Source organism: Cottoperca gobio, chromosome 15, assembly GCF_900634415.1.
Source record: "Cottoperca gobio chromosome 15, fCotGob3.1, whole genome shotgun sequence".
Taxonomy (NCBI): domain Eukaryota; kingdom Metazoa; phylum Chordata; class Actinopteri; order Perciformes; family Bovichtidae; genus Cottoperca; species Cottoperca gobio.
In genome coordinates, this window is record NC_041369.1 from 1,722,203 (window position 1) to 1,742,703 (window position 20,501).

The following is a 20,501-nucleotide window of genomic DNA, read 5'->3' on the forward strand; positions in this document are numbered from 1 at the left end:
GAAAAAGACCCAGAAAACGTACACCGGATTAGCAAAGAAGAAAATGAGTGTGACTTATCTGAACATCACTAATCTTAAAGAAACAATGGCAGTGGAAACAGGATATCAGGACAGTAATGCATGGCTGGATTGAGTGAGATACTCCGTTGAACAGAGTGGTCAAGCAAACTGTGTTGCATGCGCCGCTGCTAGACCTAGTTTAGCTACTATTCCATTTCCATTGAATCTGAGTAATGACCCAGCAGGTCTCCAGTGTATGTATGCTTTGTACACTCTTGTCAGTCCCGCAGGATGCACCTCTCTGGCCCTGTTGTATCCAGTGACCAGAATTGACTTCATTCCACCTCATTTTTTGGCCTATGACGGCGATTATGAGTGTATCACCAAGACCAGTGGCGCAGGCACTCAGGTAGGACATTTGAAATGGTGTAATTCCACTCTAAGGGTTTCCCACGGAGGGATGTTGTTTGGAGCAAAGATGTCTGTCATGGAATTTGCCAGAGCTGACGTATGGTGGTACTGTGGTACAAACACTTTGCATCCAGCCCTACCGCCAGATTGGGTAGGTACCTGTGCATTGATACAGTTGGTAATGCCTTTCTACATCCTGCCAATCTCTGCTGAAGAACTCTCCGGTCGGTCTAGTGGGAATGAGCTCCTGAGTCGAGGTAAACGTACTATTCCCAGTGGGAGTACCACGTGGTGTCCCTGACGAATTCAAAGCTAGAAATGAAATTGCAGCGGGTTTTGAGTCCATTTTCGTTCGAGTGACTGCCAACAAAAATGTAGCTTGGATTAATTACCTTTATTACAACCAGCAGAGATTAGCAAACAACAGCGTAGATGCTTTCACTGGAGTGCATGAGCAATTAGGGCAGACTAGCCTGATGACATATCAGAACAGAATTGCATTAGACATGTTGTTGGCTGAAACAGGGGGTGTCTGCAAATTGTTTGGATCTATGTGTTGTACTTTCATCCCAAATAACACAGCCCCTGATGGATCCATTACCAAAGCCTTGGAAGGACTCAGCGCACTCAGCAAAGAGCTAGCCTCAAACAGTGGGGTAGAGAATTACTTCACAAGCTCCATGGAGCGTTGGTTTGGTCAGTATAAGATGATGGTGTTGAGCGTTCTGTTGATCATACCGATAATGATAGGTATACTAATCCTGTGTGGATGTTGCTGCATCCCATGCATCCGCACCCTAACCACTAAGCTGATCACCACCGCCCTGACCAAAGAGAGAGCTGAAGCAGGTCAGTTTTTGATGCACGGAGAAGGCGAGTTCCTCTTAGAGGAGGAAAGACAAAGCCTGCAGGTAGATGTTTTCGTGTGAATAAATAAAGCTACTGATTTTACTGTAGTTAGTCTCACACTGTAGGTACAGTTTAATACAGCTACCTCAGTCTTACATAGACATTGCAAGTTACCTATATTTACAGTCTTTTACTGATGTTCCAGGTATACTGAGATTTACTGTTTTTCTACTGTTTTTTTATTGATGTTATAAGTGTGCTGAAATTTACAGTCTTATACCAAAAGTGTTTTTATAAAAAAAATGAAGCTAAAAGGGATTTTTATACTGGAATAAAACGTGAAGCTAAAAGAGATTTTTATACTAGAATACGAAGCTGTTACTAAAGGTATTCTTTATTAAAGACAAAGCTGCTACTAAAGGTATTTTTTATCAAAGACAAAGTCACATTACCGAAGGTATTTTTTATACTTATTTTTATAAGTCATTGTTCTCTAAATTCAGGTACGTTATTTGATTGAGGTATTCCCTATTTTATAGTCATTGTTGTCTAATTCTGGTACGTTTTTGATTGAAATAAAAACCAAACAACTAAGAATGTATTATTTCATACCATATGCTGTATTCTTGCACCAATTGGTGTTTTATATTTACTGAATGATATACACACCATAAATGGTGTGTACGGAGGGAATTTGAGAAGTAAATAAACTCCTGATTGTATTGTGTCACATTTAATGATTATCACATGTACTCGTACACCTCAATCAAAATGTATTATGTCACATTTAATGATTATCACATGTACTCGTCCACCTCAATCTAAATGTATTATTGCACAACATGTATTTCTGCACAAATGTATAATGAGCACTATTTAGTTATGAATGTGAAGCACTGTAGGTTCTCTTCAAAGAGTTTCAGGTCCACCTCCATCTCGCCACATACAAGACGGCCCACCAAGGGGCATAACCGCGCCAACATGGACCAATGAGGGACGACGACACCCTTCTGTAGAGAATATAGCAAAATGTTTATGATGTTTTTGTACCACTTTTCACTTGTACCAACAGACAGCTAACAGGCTCTTCATTGATTCGGACTGTGGACTTGGTGTGTGAAAGTGTGAGGGTATTTTTTGACATTGCTGTCATCATCACTTCAAATAAATAAGTATCTTGATCAACTAGAAGTTTACTGGATTCAATTGAAAGACTATCTTAGCGCCCTTTGGGCTTAAAAACCCAACAGTTAACATATTTTTAATGAGCTTAAGTTTATTTATTTCTAGAATAGTCCACCATGTATCTACCCGTCCAAGAGCACATTCGCCATTGTAGCGCTGATAGACCGCCAAAACTGGCAACTCCGCAGTGAGTCAGTGTTCAGCTGAGCAGGTTTAAATATCTTGTTTTTAGTCTATATTTGCATCTTTTATCAATTATTATTATTATCAAATATTTTTATTATTTGTAGGCTAATAGAGCAGACACTGTGTTTTAATGGGTTATATGTAATAGCCCTGCTTGTTTTTTATGAAATATCTGTATTGACTCCATAATCATATCTATCACCCCTTTATTTAGCCTGCTACCTTGCGAGCCACCAATTAAAGCTTGGCAAGCTGCAGGAGGCTCGCGAGCCGCGCAATGAGTAACACTGCTCTAAAACATAGAATACACGTATATGACAAACTACTACAACTAAAATATAAACAAGTTAACATACTCTAATTGGCTTGCATTTCTAACTGACTCACCAGCGCTGGGAAGAGGTCCCAAGAGGGGATCCTCCAAACACAGAGCAGCTGTCCCTGACCCGCAGAGTAGGGCAAAAGCACCGCTGTCAAGGTGTGTCATTGCACAAGAATCTTGCGAAAATGTTGATTATCTTGTTTTCAAAATAGATAGAAGCCAAAATGTTAATTTACGTTTGATTAATTACACAACCTAATCACAATATTACAAAAAGAAGACGTTAAAAGGTTGTAGAAAAAGGACATAAAACAACGGAATCCTGATTATGGCGCTGGATTAAAAATTAAGGAAAAAACAAAATTAGGTTTGATTGAGATTCATCCTCTGGGGACCATGAATGGCTGTACAATGTAGCATGAATGTCTCATGCCAGGGAATCAAAATACTGTAGTGTAAACGCATTAATTAATACCACAATGTAATGATTATTAATAATTAAATGTTAATAAACATCATAAACATGAATTGGTACAAAAGATAAAGGAGTGTGAAAATTGATAGCCAATTAATTAAGTTAGTCTCAATTCTGGAGATTGCTAGTGAGTTCTGTACTTGTGTACAGTGACCATAATGCTTCATTCACACAAACTCCATAATCAAGTTCTTAAACGGAGGACTACCGTGATGGCAGGTAAAATCAGTGGAGGATATCCTTGACGTTGAACAATTAAATTGAATGAATGTACCATTCAGCAGCCGGGAATTTGGAAAGCACAAGGGAAGGTTTTGAAGCAAGTTCCATCCATCCATCGTCTACCGCTTATCCGGGGTCGGGTAGCGGGGGCAGCAGCTCCAGTAAGGAACCCCAATCTTCCCTTCTCCGGGCCACATCCGTCAGCTCCGACTGGGTGATCCCGAGGCGTTCCCAGTGAGGAGATATAATCTGGGTCTTCCCCGGGGTCTCCTCCCAGCTGGACTTGCCTGGAACACCTCCCTAGGGAGGCGCCCAGGTGGCATCCTTACTAGATGCCCGAACCACCTCAAGTGGCTCCTTTCAACGTAAAGGAGCAGCGGCTTGCTCCTTTAGCAAGTTGATAAAATTAAATTCTACTTATGATCTTAATTACATGCCCAGCTGCACCACCAGCCGGCCGCATAGGCAACATTTCTGGAAAGCGATTAGAGCAACAACAGCAGTTGAAGAGTCAGGATAAAAGAACAAACAAGCAAGAGATAGAGATTAGAGCTTCTTCTTGTTTTATAGTCTGCTGTCCAGGAGGTGCAGGGCGGATGTCAAATGGCATGAAACTTCAATAAAAGCAATCCTGTTTGATTCTTTCCATAACTTTCTTTCAATTTTCTTAACAGAATCATCATCAATTGAAAGGTGGCTTTCCTCAGTTGCTGAACAATACCGAACATTCTTGACATTCTTGTGAAAGTGAAAACTAAAACATTATAAGCCTCTTTGTGTGTATGTTTTTCTGATTTAATTGATGCAGAACATTTCAGACCCAGTCAGCTGATTTAATGAGAAAACAGAATCTTGCGTCACAGAAGATCAGTTCCAGTTCCATCAAACGATGAGACAACTGCCTTGTGTGTTCAAAATGATCAAGTTGAGTGATAACATGTACACACCAGGAACATTAAACAGCTACATTGCAGTTAATGCTAGCACAGTCCATCCCCGACCAGTACTATTAACTAAGACTTTCTAGGCTGCATCACAAGCTACATAACCTTCAGACAAACAAGACAAACCCAACACAACTATAGCCATGCGGCTCTGTGAGGCTGTGCTTTCAGCTAAATGCAAAGAGTGGCATGCTAACATGCTCACTTTGACAATGCTAAAATGCGGATGTGAAGCAGGTAGGATGTTGACCACCATCAGAGTGTAGCATGATAGCATGCTAACATTAGCTAATTAGCACATAACAAAGTACAGCTGAGGTCATACCTGTCAACCCTCCCGTATTTTTACACTTTCATAGGCCTAATTAAAAAAAAGTGTAAAGTGCCCTCCGTTAGAGCAGGTGGCAGTATTATCTTTAACTTTAGCTGAAAAACGTTATGCGCCAGTAAACACACAGAAGAAGAGAACAGGAACAATAACACAGAAGAAGACGAGAGCATATGGATGAGTCACAGTGAACGGGAGATAGGTGGAGACGTAGTTGTACCTGCCAAACAAGTTAAAACTTTATGTAAGTACCTGCCAAATGAGAAGAGACCTTCCCTTATTTATTAAAAGCAGAGTCGGGCAAACTCGTGCTTTTTGTAAAGTGTGCCATTCAGATGTTAGCATCGCACACAGCGGAATAAGCGATGTTCGCCAGCAAGAAGAATCGTCCAAGCACAAGCACGCCAAGAGGCACAAAACATACACTGTCAATGACTTCATGTGTGATAAGAACTGTGTCGGAGGTAAACCAAGTGGCCAAAGCTGAGGGAAAGATGTCGATGCTTTGCGCCAAAAAATAATGTAGCCTTCAGCTTCTGCAATGATTTCAGTCGCAGTGCAGCGGACATGTTTCCAGACTCTGCCATCTCAAGGAAGTAGGCTACTCGTCGGGGGAAACAAAGCCACACAACTCATCAATCATCAAATACATTGATGATAATAACTCATCAAATAAAATACATAAATCTTATAAACATGTCTGTACAAGCAATACATACTTTAAATAAACATGTATTTCCTGAATGTATATAGCCGTCCCTTATGTGTTTACGTTTACATTGGTGGCTGAGAGCTGTTAAAATATGGGCGGAGTCCGGCAAAATATTCCCCTTATTTTGAAATTCCAATGTTGACAGGTATAGCTGAGGTTGATGGGGTTTTCATTAGTTTTGCAGGTATTTAGTCATAAACCAATATTGGACCAATAGAAATTCTGCCCTGATGTTGTTGGAGGAAAAGTCAAACGATCTGAGGAAACAATTAATCCTGAGGGGAACATAAATGTGTGTACCAAATCTCATGAGAATCCACTTAACACTCAAAATAACTCTCAAAATATTTTGCGAAAGGCCAAGAAATGTCCACCTGGAGGCATTGCAGGAAAAGTCAGGGGATCAACAAAGTCGGTAGGACTCAGACAAACTGCCACTGCCATTCTTACGTAAAGTTAAAAACTTTGACAACTGTTTGGTTAATGATATCACTGCATGCCAGTTATAGCCAGTGGGGTTGTTACAAAACTGTAAACTCCCAATGACATAACAATGTTGTATCATTATCAACCAAATTGTCACTTTTTAGGGCCATCGTTTAGTGTAAATGAGTGGAATTTGCAGATGGGTCAGCATTGAATGTAACAGTTGTACAGGGTGTGGTCGATCATTTGAGAAATATATGGGGAGCTCTAAAATATCATAATTTGTGGTGCCACTGTTTTTTTCTGTATTAGTTTATCTATGTTTTCCTATGAGTGTATATATATTTCAAACATGAGGGAATCCTATATATGTCGCTTGTTGACATAGTTGCAGCAGACAGATGTTGGTAGAGCAGAGAGGAAATTAACAGTACACTTTTGGTACACAGTGGTAGTAAATGCAGTGCAGGTTTCAGTTTGTCCATAAATAAATGCTGCAGCTAACAGAAGTGGCCTTCCATTCCGCCCATTCTGTAGTGTAATGGTTAAGGAGTGACTTGTTTGGGCTGCGAGAGAGCGAGAGACAGTTTGAAAGCAGGAGTCTCATGCCATAAACAACAGCGGGGTATTAAGAAAATAATTACAAATTAAGTAATCTGTGTGCAAAAATTATTTGAATGAAGAGCCCAAATTAAGTAATTTGACAGGCCAAACTAGGAAATCGAGAGCAGAAATGAATGAATCAGGGGACAAGTGAGTTGTTTTTGTCCTTTGGGAACTCCTGTGGATACAGTGGATACTTAATTTCTGAGTTGCCCACGCTGCATTACTGAGGTCAGTCACTACATTTTTTTACATAAATGAAATGATATTTTGTTTCTGACTTGATGTAGTTTAGGCTATTTACCTTTCCTTCACACTTTGGAAACTTAAAAAACACTAAAAAAGATTCCCTACAATATTGCTTAGTCTTGATAAACATTTTCCCTGAAGACGTTTCAACTTGTCGTATCGGGAAAAGCCCAAGTAGAACTAACAACACGGCTAACCATAGTTGTCCAAGTAAGCATTTCTGTAATGCAGTCATTATTTGTGATATTAATTACACCTGCGCTTTCCTGCAAGTCATGCTTCATTTAAGTATGCATTGGGTGCTTTTTATGACTGGGATCTACTAGGTCGTCTTCAGACGGGCCTTCCATCGGTGCTTCCAGTCATCCCGATCCTCCATGCATCTGGCTAGCTCGCCAGTATTTTCTGCTCCCGCATCTTTCCTGAGTATATCCACGTATGTTATTGCGGGACGCCCTCGTGATCAGTGCCCGTGTGTTGGCTCCCACAGCACAAGTTTGCTGGCTGGCAGCTCTTGGTGTCTCTGGCAGTGACCTGCCAGCCTCATTCTCCTCACTGCTGTTTTCTCACCCACCCTTAGCGCCCCCTCATACAAGTGCGTGTTGGTGACATGCTCATCCTTGTTGATGCCAAGTACCACACGCAGCATTCTCGTGTAGCACCCATCTAGGGATTTCTGCAGGGTGGGCTTCAGGGTCCAGCATTCACTGCCATACAGGAGAACAGACTCCACTGTTGCATGGAAGAAGCTGAGTTTTATTTGTCGGGGGAGGTTGGAGTTCCACACACAGGGATCGCAAGAACATTATAATGTACAGAGGATGGACCATAGTGCTGGATAGTGCCCTAGCCTTTGTGATTACTGGATAAACTTATTCAAAAGTCTCTCAACTGTGTTTAATAATCTTCCAAAAATATATATTAAATGCTATTGCCTCTGATTGCTTTTATTGGAAAAAAGATCAAATGCAATTTTTTTTATGATCTTACAGTCTTTTTTTATTGTTTTTGTTTACTTATTATTTAATTGTTGATGCATTATTTCTTTGAATTTACTTTCCCAACAAAGTAGGTGGGAGGGTGAAGGGTTGTGAGATTTGCGGTAGTGTTGTTTAAATGTTCACTGCTGCAGCTGATTCAGAACTCTGCTGCTTGTGTCCTCACTAACACCCAGAAAGTGGATCACATCACTCCAGTTTTAAGGTCTTTACATCAGCTTCCTGTCTGTCAAAGAATTGACTTCAATATACTACTGTTGGCTTATAAAGCACTGAATGGTTTATTTGGATCTTCTGCTACATCATGAACCATCCAGAACTCTCAGGTTGTCAGGGACGGGTCTGCTTTCTGTCCCCAGCATCAAAAAGAAACATGGAGAAGCAGTTCAGTTTTTATTATGCAACATATACTGAATCTGGAACAAACTCCAAGAAAACTGACGCAACTTCTTTTAAATCAAGGCTGAAGACTTTTCTGTTTGCTGCTGCAATCCCATTTTATTCTATTTTAGCTCGTTTTTAGATTACATTTTACATTTGTCATTTAGCAGATGCTCTTATCCAGAGTTTTTTAATAAATGCTTTTAATGTTTTTGTAATGCCTTGTTGAAATGTGCTATATAAATAAACTTGCCTTTCATTGGGTGTCTAATTGTCTTTTTTAAGATACAAATAACAAATAAAAATGTGACGCATAAATAAATCAATGGTGAATATATTGTTAGTTGCTAGTTTGTTGTTTAAAATATAATGCAATTCAGTACAATAAAAATGCCTGGTCTGTAAAGCTAATATAAAGTTTTCATTCAAAGTGTCAGATTAAACTGTGGTAATGGTAGTAGTTTTTGGTGTTCTATAAATGTACAGCATCAATTGTGTATATAACTGTTACAGCACAATAAAATAAACATTGTAACCTTTGTTACTTGTTCGTTGCAGAGCTATGTGTGACGTTCTTATTATTTATTCCATCCGCTGTTCTCGTTTGGACTTGGTGTTATCGCGGGAAGTGCCGGAGAGATACGCTAGCGCCGTTTACCTATCGTGTAACTGACAGAAAGCCCAGCCTGGAGTTCCTCAGCGCTGATGGTGAATAGCCACTGCTGCGGTAACGGGCGGAGGAGAAGAAGCCGCAGAAGGAGTCAGCAGTGGCACAGGAGTGATAGTTCGGAGATAGTCTTATAGAATTAGCAGTATTACGTGTATCGTCTGATCCTTACAAACCCCAGAAAGGAAGGGAAGGGAAAAATAAGGAAAGATGGCGGCCGCGGCCTCGCCGGGCTCCGGCTCGTCCACCTCTTCAGACTGGATTGTACTGAGAGACGGTTGCCTGCGTTGCGACGAGGAGGGCCTGCGAAGCCTTTCCTACCACCCGGCCCTCAACGCTATCCTGGCCGTTACCAGTCGCGGCAGTATCAAAGTAATTGACGGCACTTCGGGGGCCATTCTCCAGGCTTCAGCGATGCACGGTAAGCACCGGAGCCCTCTGTCAAGCCCTGACACCAACAGTTTCAGTTTTGAGAAACCAACCACTGATTGTCAACAGACACTAACGTTAAACACGACACAGGCTAGCTTTAGCTGTTCCTAGTAGTTGTCTTTGGGCCTAGTTTGATTATTTCGCAAACAGGATTCGTTCAGCCTGTTCTGCTTGTGCTTGTGCACCGTCTTTGGACGTTGATCTGTTTATTGTCAATGTAAACTAGTGCTTCTCGAACGCCTGTGTTTGCTACTGTTTACCACAGTTGCAACATGCCATATACCATACAAGCTAATAGCTAGCTGGTTAACTCAGCACAACGCTAGTTAGCCGGGCAACCTTTCCTGTCAGTTCCTGTCATTCTATTGCTCTGTCAGATATGTCGTAACTATTACAATTCATATTTTGAGCACCTAATGTAGCACACATAATGTTACATAGTTAAAGGTAGTAACGTTACGGCGTGCTAATAAGAATGACTGTAATAGCTACTAAGCTAGCAAGCGGCACTTTAGCTGCTTAACTTCACAGCCTATCGTTTATACTGTCAGTTGAAAGCATTGGTGTGATTTTGAAAGTAAATCGACATAATGCAGCAGAGTTGGTGTAATAAGGCAATATTTGCTTACTGGGTATATTTGGCTAATTCAGTCAAATAACCAGCCTAACATTTGTCTTGGTGGTGTTGCATGTCTGCACGCAAAGTCCAGTCACAATGTACTGACAGGACATTGCATACAAAGTTTCCAAAGACTAGGAAATTGGTTTCTCAAACTGTGATCCACAATCGCCTGGTAACTGCAACGTGATCATTGTCCTCTGCTTTGTTTACACATCTTTGCATGTTAACGTTAGAAAAATTCATGAACACTCTTTGTTTGGGTGTCCAATAGACAGGGGTCTATTATTTAACCTTTTTACATCTTAAATTGGGCTAATCTGTTGATGGATGTCAGTATTTCTGGAAGAGCTTTCACCCTGACTTTTATCTTTGAACCATGTAATATTTCAACATAAAGTGAGGCAAAATAATTGTTTATTAGTACCTGCTTCCATATGAAGTGTTTACTGTGATTTAGAGTCCATGTCTCCCTCCTCAACCAGTATTCAACTTTTTGTTAATGAGGGCGTTGACTGTAAACAGTATTACCACACATAGTCGCTCACGCAAATACTGTACAATTGTAGAACTGTGTTATTTGCAATGACATTGTGTTTGATAGGCTGCAGCCCATTTAAAGATTGTTTCAGATGACTGTAAGATGAAACATCTCTTTGTTTGATGGAATATCCATAATAATATTAATACTACACATTGTTTATGCAGCACTTTTCAAAAAGTGCTTTACATGGTTGAAACGGTATTACAAACAACCCCCTTCACCAAAAACGTTCCTCTAAATGCGGAAAGTTATGTCATAACTTAAAGGAAAGTTTCTGCTGCAGTGTTGTCTATTTGTCAGCCCTGTGAATGCTTGGCGACCTGTCCATGGTGTACCTCCTCTCTAGACCAATCGTCAGCTGTTAAGGATAAGCGGTTACAAATAACCAATGGATTATACTGCAAATAGCTAATATTGATAAAAAAAATTGCTCCCATGGAAGCTGTGTATGTTCATCGTGTACATAAAAGTGACACTATATATACCTGAGCTGCTGAATCTTCAGTTTACTTTACTTTCAGTTTACTTTTATCTCAATACATTTTCAGCTGAGGCTCATGGTTTTCATGTCAGGACCGATGTTGTGTTTTCACCATCAGATGTCTGTCGATCGTGATTGATAGACGGTTCATCCCAGTTGAAACTTATTTGGATGGATGGTTTTGCTATGACCAGATTTGTTTCAATACTTGTTTTGGGAAAACAATTGGCAGGCAGTGGCATACTGCTGTCTAGTGTCTGGTGTTGTGAGATTCATTACGAGAGGATGACAAACCAAAGATAGAATGGAAAAATCCTGACATAATGTTTGGATGGTTGAATGCTGAGGCCTGTACGACGACGCAATTTCAACATACCCTGGATATCTTTGTGTTATCTGGCTTAACTAACCCTAACAACCGTGATCCTGCTAAGCGGTCCAATGACGGTGGTTATCAACTCGCTAAATCAACCCAGGGTTTCTCAGTCTGAATATGAGCGTGTTCACATAAAAAGGGGTTCGCAGCATATGACCAATCGCAAACATGGACAAGTGAACGGTCAGCAGAGTGTCATATTTTACAAATGAAGACCAAACTACAACATTAGGCGAATACGAAAAAGTTTAACACATGATCCAGGCTAAAAGTAACAAAGTTTAAACTGCCAAATGCAGGAAGGACAGCTGGTATAAAGTCTCCGACTGTGATTGTGTAAATTGATAGATATGATATCACGGCCCATCTAGGGCACGAGTAGATCCGAATATAATTACATTCGTGTTTTCATCAAAAGAAGGCTTAGATGTAGGCCTATTCTTACAAAATACAAGATTATTCATCCACTTGGGGAAATTATGACTTGTGTGATAATGCATTAGTGCTCAAAATGCTTTAGCTTTTTGAGAGCTAATAATAATAATAATAATAATAATAATAGGATAATAGAATAATTGAAGAGGAACAATGCGGATTCCGTCCTGGTCGTGGAACAACAGACCAACTCTTCACTCTTGCAAGGATCCTGGAGGGGGCCTGGGAGTACGCCCATCCGGTCTACATGTGTTTTGTGGATCTGGAGAAGGCGTATGACCGGGTCCCCCGGGTGATACTGTGGGAGGTGCTGCGGGAGTATGGGGTGAGGGGGTCACTTTTGAGGGCCATCCAATCCCTGTACGCCCAAAGCGAGAGTTGTGTCCGGATACTCTGCAGTAAGTCGGACTCGTTTCCCGTGAATGTTGGCCTCCGCCAGGGCTGCGCTTTATCACCAATCCTGTTCGTGATTTTCATAGATAGGATATCGAGGCGTAGTCGTGGAGGAGAGGGGTTGCAGTTCGGTGACCTGAGGATCTCATCGCTGCTCTTTGCAGATGATGTGGTCCTTATGGCATCATCGGTCTGTGACCTTCAACAGTCACTGGATCGGTTCGCAGCCGAGTGTGCAGCGGTTGGGATGAGGATCAGCACCTCCAAATCTGAGGCCATGGCTCTCAGCAGGAAACCGGTGGATTGCCTACTCCGGGTAGGGAATGAGCCATTACCCCAAGTGAAGGAGTTCAAGTACCTCGGGGTCTTGTTCGCGAGTGAGGGGACAATGGAGCGAGAGATTGGCCGGAGAATCGGCGCAGCGGGGGCGGTATTACAGTCACTTTACCGCACCGTTGTGACGAAAAGAGAGCTGAGCCAGAAGGCAAAGCTCTCAATATACCGGTCGATCTTCGTTCCTACCCTCACCTATGGTCAGGAAGGCTGGGTCATGACCGAAAGAACGAGATCACGGGTACAAGCGGCCGAAATGGGTTTTCTCAGACGGGTGGCTGGCGTCTCCCTTAGAGATAGGGTGAGAAGCTCAGCCATCCGTGAGAGACTCGGAGTAGAGCCGCTGCTCCTTTACGTTGAAAGGAGCCAGTTGAGGTGGTTCGGGCATCTAGTAAGGATGCCACCTGGGCGCCTCCCTAGGGAGGTGTTCCAGGCACGTCCAGCTGGGAGGAGACCCCGGGGAAGACTCAGGACTCGGTGGAGAGATTATATCTCCTCACTGGCCTGTGAACGCCTCAGGATCCCCCAGTTGGAGCTAGAGGATGTGGCCCGGAGAAGGGAAGATTGGGGTTCCTTACTGGAGCTGCTGCCCCCGCGACCCGATCCCGGATAAGCGGTAGACGATGGATGGATGGATGGATAATAATAATAAAACATAATTCAAAGTGGTTAGCAGACTTACTTTCATACATTGCTAATCACCCACAGCATAGGCCAACACTACAGTCTGTGTGACTGTAAGCACACAACTCTGACGTGTCGCAAAGCAACACACAGCTCAAGACGCTGACAAAGTGAATATATATGATATGATATAAATTCACACGTCAGAGATGGTGTGCTTACAGAGCTGCAGGCTGGATGCATTGCCTTGCGTTACTTTACTCCAGGTACTTTTATTCAGTCCAACAACACTCAAGTGTGAGGAAAGGGTAATTGAATATTACTGTATAGAGAAAATAAAAAAAGATGCTACTATGTCACTAACAATTTGCATATGTACTTATAATGTATAACCTGCTCTGTATGCACATTTCAGGTATTATAATAACTACAAATCTTGTTATGCGTCTATTGTGTAGTACTTTGCGCATCTGTGATTTTGCCAAGGACTGGATACTGATCTTAAGATGTTTAATAATTTGGATGTCATACACATAACAATTATTTGTCATTTAGCAGACGCTCTTATCCAGAGCAACGTACAGTAAACTAACTACAGGGACTCCCTGGAGCAGCTCAGGGTTAAGTACCTTGCTCAGGGGTACAATACAATGGTGGCAGCCCTGTTACTGAACTCACAACCTTCTGGTGTTTTATTTGGAAGCCGTACCACCATAGTGAACACTAGGCCTGTCACGATTACTACTTTTGTTGGACGATATATTGTCCCAGAAAAAATTGCAATAAACAATATTATTGTCATTTTAAAACCATTTTTTGCCACTGATATATTGATAATATAGTAGCATGATAATGCAAGTACACCCTTTCAAAGAGCAATGGAATTATAACTTAAGAATATTCAGACATTGGAATTGTAATGTGACAAGAAATATTAAAATATCCTAAATAAAATAAAAACATAAATTAAACTACACAACCAAAACAATACATGAATGGACTTTCGGGCACTGTAAACAAAAATGCTAAATGTCTGCGGACTACCAAAGTCTTATAATGGAAGGGAAATCCTGCGGTTTATTCTGGCGTAATGGTGGCTAAAATATAGGTGACATTCTTATGCAAGCACAACAGGCAATATCAAGTTCTAAACCATACCATTTTCTTAATTCAGTGTTTCCCCTACCATTGTCTTGGCAATATATATATATTTTTTATTCACAACTCACTTTTCACATTGACAGGTGCTTTTTTATTAAATAAACTAAATGCTTATGCTATTGATCTAATTTATGTGCACGTTTCAGTTTGTACTGTCTACTTTGTGCATTCACATTCTCTCCTTCGCTCCGTTTTGCGAAGGGCGGGGCTTCACAGCTGACACACACACACACGTGCGCACACACTTACAGAGCGGAAGAAAGGAGAGGGGAGAACTAAATAGAAACCACGCCAAGCACGCGCACACAATCTAATTTAATATGAAGAAGTATTTAAAAGTTATAAGTATTCTGTACTGTATGTACTGTATATAATTATGTAATTGACTACAGCTGTAAGGTGCTGGAAAAGCTTGAAAATGCACCATGAAATGCTTAAAGTGCTTGAATTTAGAAAAGGTGTAGGAACCCTGTAATTTGTATATGTGGGCACAAACAATGGAATAACAGATAATATAGTCTGGTCATTGATAAGGGGATTTGTTACACACTCATTCATCTTAATGTTTTTTTAAGGGAGAGCCTTACTTTAATCACTGCAAGTAACAAACTTAGTCATATCTTACGTTTCAATAGAACAGTAATGAAAGATAATAAACGCTTAGAATTTGAAAGATGCTCTGTTAATTGTTTAATGTTAATGCTGCCATGTTTCTATTTGTCTTTTTGTCAGGCTTTCAAACAATAGCTTTTAGTTTGTGTGTTTACTTTAGGACCCTCCTTCTGTCAATCACCACCCGTTAAAACCAATAGAACCAAACCAAACCAAAGGGAGATACCGCAATAAGTTGTTGTCAGGACAATTCAATAGAAGATTAAGCTTAATGAGTACAAACATAACGTTGTTTAAATTACGGTACTTAATTAAACATATCTCATATTATAAAGAAGCCACTCAGCAATGTTAATTGTGTAAAACTCCAAGGTAATGCATCAAAGTAGCAGAAAGTGCTGGTAAATATATCTGTGTTTTCAATTCTAGAGTAGAAAAGAATGAAATTATAATATGACTTTATTTAAGTTGATGTTTTGTATTAGCTAAGACAACATATCAAGTTTCATACTCCAGTTATCCAGACAGTAGAGCAACTGATGCTAGCAGTGTAAAAGGTCTGACGGGCAAGTCAGACTTGTTTTTCCTAACAAATGTTTGATTTATTGGGCACAAGATGGTAAACCAAACAAGGGGAATAACTGAGGTGTATTATTATTATTATTATTATTATTATTATTATTATTATTATTATTATCATCTCAAATTACAATTCAACTGTTTTTCAGGTAGTGACTTTAAGCTTTCATTCTAGCCTTTTTCCTTCAAACCTCCTGACACTGTGTGCTATCTTCTGTTCCTGTCACAGCTAAACCTGGCGGTCGTGTCAGGTGTCAGTACTTTCCTGCAGTGGACAAGGTGCTTTTTGTGGACGACTATGCAGTGGGATGCAGGAAGGACCTGAATGGCATCCTGCTACTGGACACAGCTCTTCAGCCTCCTGTGGCCAAGCCTGAGGATATGGTCCAACTGGAGCTGCCAGTCACAGAGGTAAGAGAGAACTGTTCAGAGAGACTGCAGGAAGCTCCTTACAGAGATGGTTGTTGTCACCTGATATTAGACACCAATTTCTTTGTTTGGCCTGGACTACTAGTGCTGTGCCTGTTCGGGATGTGATTGTGCCGCTGCTTCTTGCTTGTGTTTTGAAGCGAGTTTAATACGGTAGCAACGCTACAGTCTACACATGATGAGTGCAAAAATTCTATTTCCTCAATAGAATTTAAAGCCCCATTAAGTGTGTATACCTCAGGATTTACATACCTCAGTTGTGTAACTTGAGGTAGTGTTGTTCCTTGGAGCAAGCAGGCACACTCAATTTGGAGACCTTGGAGTATCAACAAGATGGGGGATCTCCAAAGGAAACGGCGCTGTGCACCCTCCAAGTGTGGTGGTTAAACAAAAGCACAGCCAACCCTGTCATGTTCCCAACTTGATCAGCAAAAGCTTGATTATGTTAATTGCCAAAACCAACACAAACTGTTATGCTAAATACAAATCGAATTTGTTACTATGTTATCTAAATACTTATCACAGTAATTGATGTTACACTAATTGATCGTACAACCTTCATGTATCCAATTGTAATAGATACTATACACTACATAACAGACATTTAATTGGTGCAAAATTTGGCAGGAAATGTACTATGGTGCTGATGTTCACTGAAGCCTGATACAGGCCATTTAAGGACTTGCTGAATCTTGCCATACTTTTAATTTTAAAAGAGCAATGAATTAAATACATTTGTGCTCTGGCAAATGGGCTGCGCAGTTTTTTGGCTGCGGCGGGCACCTGTACCATAACTGTACAGGTAAACGTGTTGCACACGCACACGCACACGCACACATGCCCTCATTACTTTCGAATCACACTAGCCTTCTCCACATTCTTCCATTTTAATTTTTATAACTAAGTCTTTGAGGATAAACATAATTCGACGTGTATGTTTCTAAAGTGTCTGTCCATCCGTCCGTCCCTGCTATCCAAACTGTTCTGTGGGTTCTGTAGTTAGGTTAATTGTTTCTGACTGTGTGACTAGAGTCACATTATCATGTGTCAAATTGCCCAATAACCAATGAAACCCGTTCAATTGTTTTGAACACAGTACCAGAGTCTGGCTCCGGCAGTTATAAGTAAAAAAAATAAATAAAAAAAAAATATATATATACTCATATGTGTATATATATATATATACTCATATGTGTATATATACTCATATGTGTGTGTTTTTGTCTGTTTTCAGGCCCAGCAGATGCTCTCAGCCTGTCAGGAAAAGATTGATGTGTCTAACACAGAGGGCTATGAACTCTTTATCACCCAGCTCAAAGAAGGCCTGAAGAATACCTCACACGAGACGGCAGCCAATCACAAAGTGGCCAAGGTTAGTCTGGAAACCTTTCAAAAGGGGATTTTATACCCTGTTTTAATAGAGGTTTACTGTTTCTGCGCATATCAACACATTAAGGATTTTTTTATTTGGCTATTGGTGACACCTGAAAGTCACAACCAATGTTTCAGTGAAATACCTAGAGCTAGACAGATTCTCATTTTATATTTATTTATATTCTCAAAATCAATTACCTTAATATCTTAATGTTCCAAAGTCTATATGAACTTTTTCATCATCCCTAAAATTTGTTTAAAAAAAAAAATGAAGCACAGATAAAGGAACACATCATCCTGTGCCTTTCAGAATCTTTCCATAGCTAGTTTGTAAGTCATGTCAGGGAACTCTGTGACTGGGGGGGCTTTTTAATTGTGTAGAATACCTACTCAATACAACTAAACAAGGCTGTATGCTGAAGTAAAAACAAACCAATCTGAAGAAGTAAGCAGTGAATAGAGGGCGTTACTCCAACAGGCACAGTTGGCCACTGCGATGTAAACACCCTCAGATAAAAGTGGTAAGCCAGCACTTTAACCATACAGTCATGATTTAATTAAAAATCCAATGTGCTGGAGGACTGAGACAAAACAAAACTCTCCTAATACTTGCAGTTTAATCCAAAATCGCGTGACAAGATTGATGTAAATGTTATATTTGTGTGGCCAGTACAGTGTAAGTAAATGTCTAGCCTGGTGAAGCACAATCGCTGGAAGCTGTGGGGAAAAAAAATGGATTAAAAGTTTAAAAAAAATCATACACCTTTCAGAAACTATATATTTCACAAATTTCTACAAATAGAAACAGGCTAAATTGTGGTCTAAGAAGCAATCTTTTAGTCTCTGTTAGGAGGGAGGTTCCTGCCTTCCTGCTGTCATTGCCAGCCAGCACTGTTACTTCTGCAACAAATTGCCTTCACTACAATCCGGCTTTCCAAACTGTCTCCCTGTCTGCCAGGGTCGTTATCGACATCCCTGTTTTCATTGTCCTCTGTAAGTTATGGACTTAACATTCTTGCCACAAAATCCTCCCTCTGGCAAGTTTCCAAACTTTTTCCTCACTTTTATTTTATTTTGTATCCCTAAGACTGAAGTACCCACCAAGTAACCCTCTAATTTCTGATGGCTATGCATCTTTTTTACCATTTCCATATTCGAGTTGATGCAACATAATTATTAAGCAATTTTCCTAAGCTGTAAGAACTTTAATATATGAACAGTTTTTGTGTAATATCCACATAATTAGATGTTATTTATGCCCGAACCAATTAAAATCAGCAAGATACATTAGATGATCATGTTCACACCATGCAGTGCATACTAAACTCCGTGCCCATGTTAACATGACCTACACAAGTCTGTAGTCCTGGGACAGTGCTGTCAGCCGTCTGCTGGTTGATGGCAGGTTGTACACTTTCACACACCATTTAGCCTGCTCCTTTCAGCAGACAGATGGAACTGTGATTTTAGACCACTAAGACAAACATATTGGAAAGGCAATAACAGCTGTTCAATTTAAGCCTTCTTATATCTAATTTCTTCTGGTAGTTGTCCACAGCAGGGCAAAGCTAGTGCTGCTTCTGGCAGCTGTCCCACTGTCCAGCACCATTTCCTTGGTGCTGTACCAGCTACATGTAACAGCACCATTCTTGCTGACCTCTCTAAAAGCTGTAGCATATACAGTTACAGGGCTTGCCCAGGGCAAGTAAAATGCCTGTTCAGGTTTTTAGATCTAGATTTAGAACTCACTTACCTGGTTGGGCAAGTGATAAAAAATAGTTAAGCTAAAGATGCCCCGATTGATCTGCCGCCAATCGCGATTGGCCGATAGTCAATAAAAATATGAAAAACAACTAATCCCAAGAAGAAGCAAATATTTAAATGAAATTATAATAATTTATTTCCTACTCATTTGAACTGTGTATTTTTATGCAAATAACCACTATAGATGACAATAACAAAGTAAAAGGTTGAGATTTAGAATTAGAATTTTTGACCGTTTACCCTGACCTCGGGGTGGTTGAAATGATTTTGCATGATGGTTCCAGGACACAAAGTCTTGAGCCTTGTATACCAGTTGCTATAACTAAACAACAAAGAAACAATCGCCTATCGGTGGCAAAAAAACCCAAACAATTTGCGCAGTACCGATCCAGCACTGATGACTGCTAAAAAATACTTTGGGCAAGTAGATTTCGTTCCCACTTGCCCTACTGGATAAGTGAAACAAAACATTAACATTGAACCCTGACATGGGCTATTGGATGGAGTAAATGAGATGTATAATTACAGTGTTTGGTACGTACTCGATACAAATGCAGTTGTGAATTCAAACCTGAAAGCTTGGGCAATGTTAAAGATGCTAATCAGACTAGACTAGCCCATATAGTGAGCATTGTCACTGTGGTAAACCCAAAGGAGAAGTCAGAGCGGAAGAAGTTTCTGTTATGATTTAGTTTCAACGTCCGGGACTATTAAGGTTTCTCAATGGAGGAGAAATGGATCAGACAAAAACTGTAGGTTGACAATTGACAGACTGCTTGTTATTGAGTCATGGTTCCAATTCTTGGGATATTTGAGTATGAAAAGAAACCAAAGTACAGTGTGTTGTCTTACATAAATTGTTTTTTGAAGCGTTGTGATCAAGATATGAAGCGACATTGGACACACTATTAAATCACAACACTGTTTCTATATTCTCTTGCGTGCGTGGTGCGGTTTCTATTTCGTTCTCCCCTCTCCTTTCCTCCGCTCTGTAGGTGTGTGCGCACGTGTGTGTCAGCTGTGAAGCCCCGCCCTTCACAAAACGGAGCGAAGGAGAGAATGTGAATGCGCAAAGTAGACAGTACAAACTGAAACGTGCACATAAATTAGATCAATAGCATAAGTGTTTATTTTATTTTATTTTATAAAAGAGCACCTGTGAGTGTGAAAAGTGAGTTGTGAATAAAAATTTAAACAAAATTAAAAGAAAATCAAAAAAACACCTTGAATTTCAGCGGGGGCTCCGTTGGCGGGGCTCCGTTGGCGGGGCTCCGTTGGCGGGGCTCCGTTGGCGGGACGCAGCGCCCCTCCAAGACAATGGTAGGGGAAACACTGGTATATAATTTGATATTGTTGGTGGTGTACCCCACTGTACTAGACATACTGA

General features: G+C 40.5%; 1 protein-coding gene across 6 annotated transcripts in view; it reads left to right on the forward strand.

The window, feature by feature from the left end:
- The first annotated feature begins 8,949 nt into the window (after window positions 1-8,949).
- birc6 (baculoviral IAP repeat containing 6) overlaps window positions 8,950-20,501 on the forward strand; it is a 96,581-nt gene continuing 85,029 nt past the window's right edge. For 5 of the 6 annotated variants that reach the window (XM_029450062.1, XM_029450064.1, XM_029450063.1 and 2 more), the window contains exons 1-3: window positions 8,950-9,379; window positions 15,777-15,958; window positions 17,211-17,348. In XM_029450062.1, the coding sequence (XP_029305922.1) occupies window positions 9,169-9,379; window positions 15,777-15,958; window positions 17,211-17,348 (531 nt within the window). In that variant the 5' untranslated portion in view covers window positions 8,950-9,168. The remainder of the gene's footprint in view (window positions 9,380-15,776; window positions 15,959-17,210; window positions 17,349-20,501) is intronic. The other variant, XM_029450065.1, reaches the window with a different exon arrangement.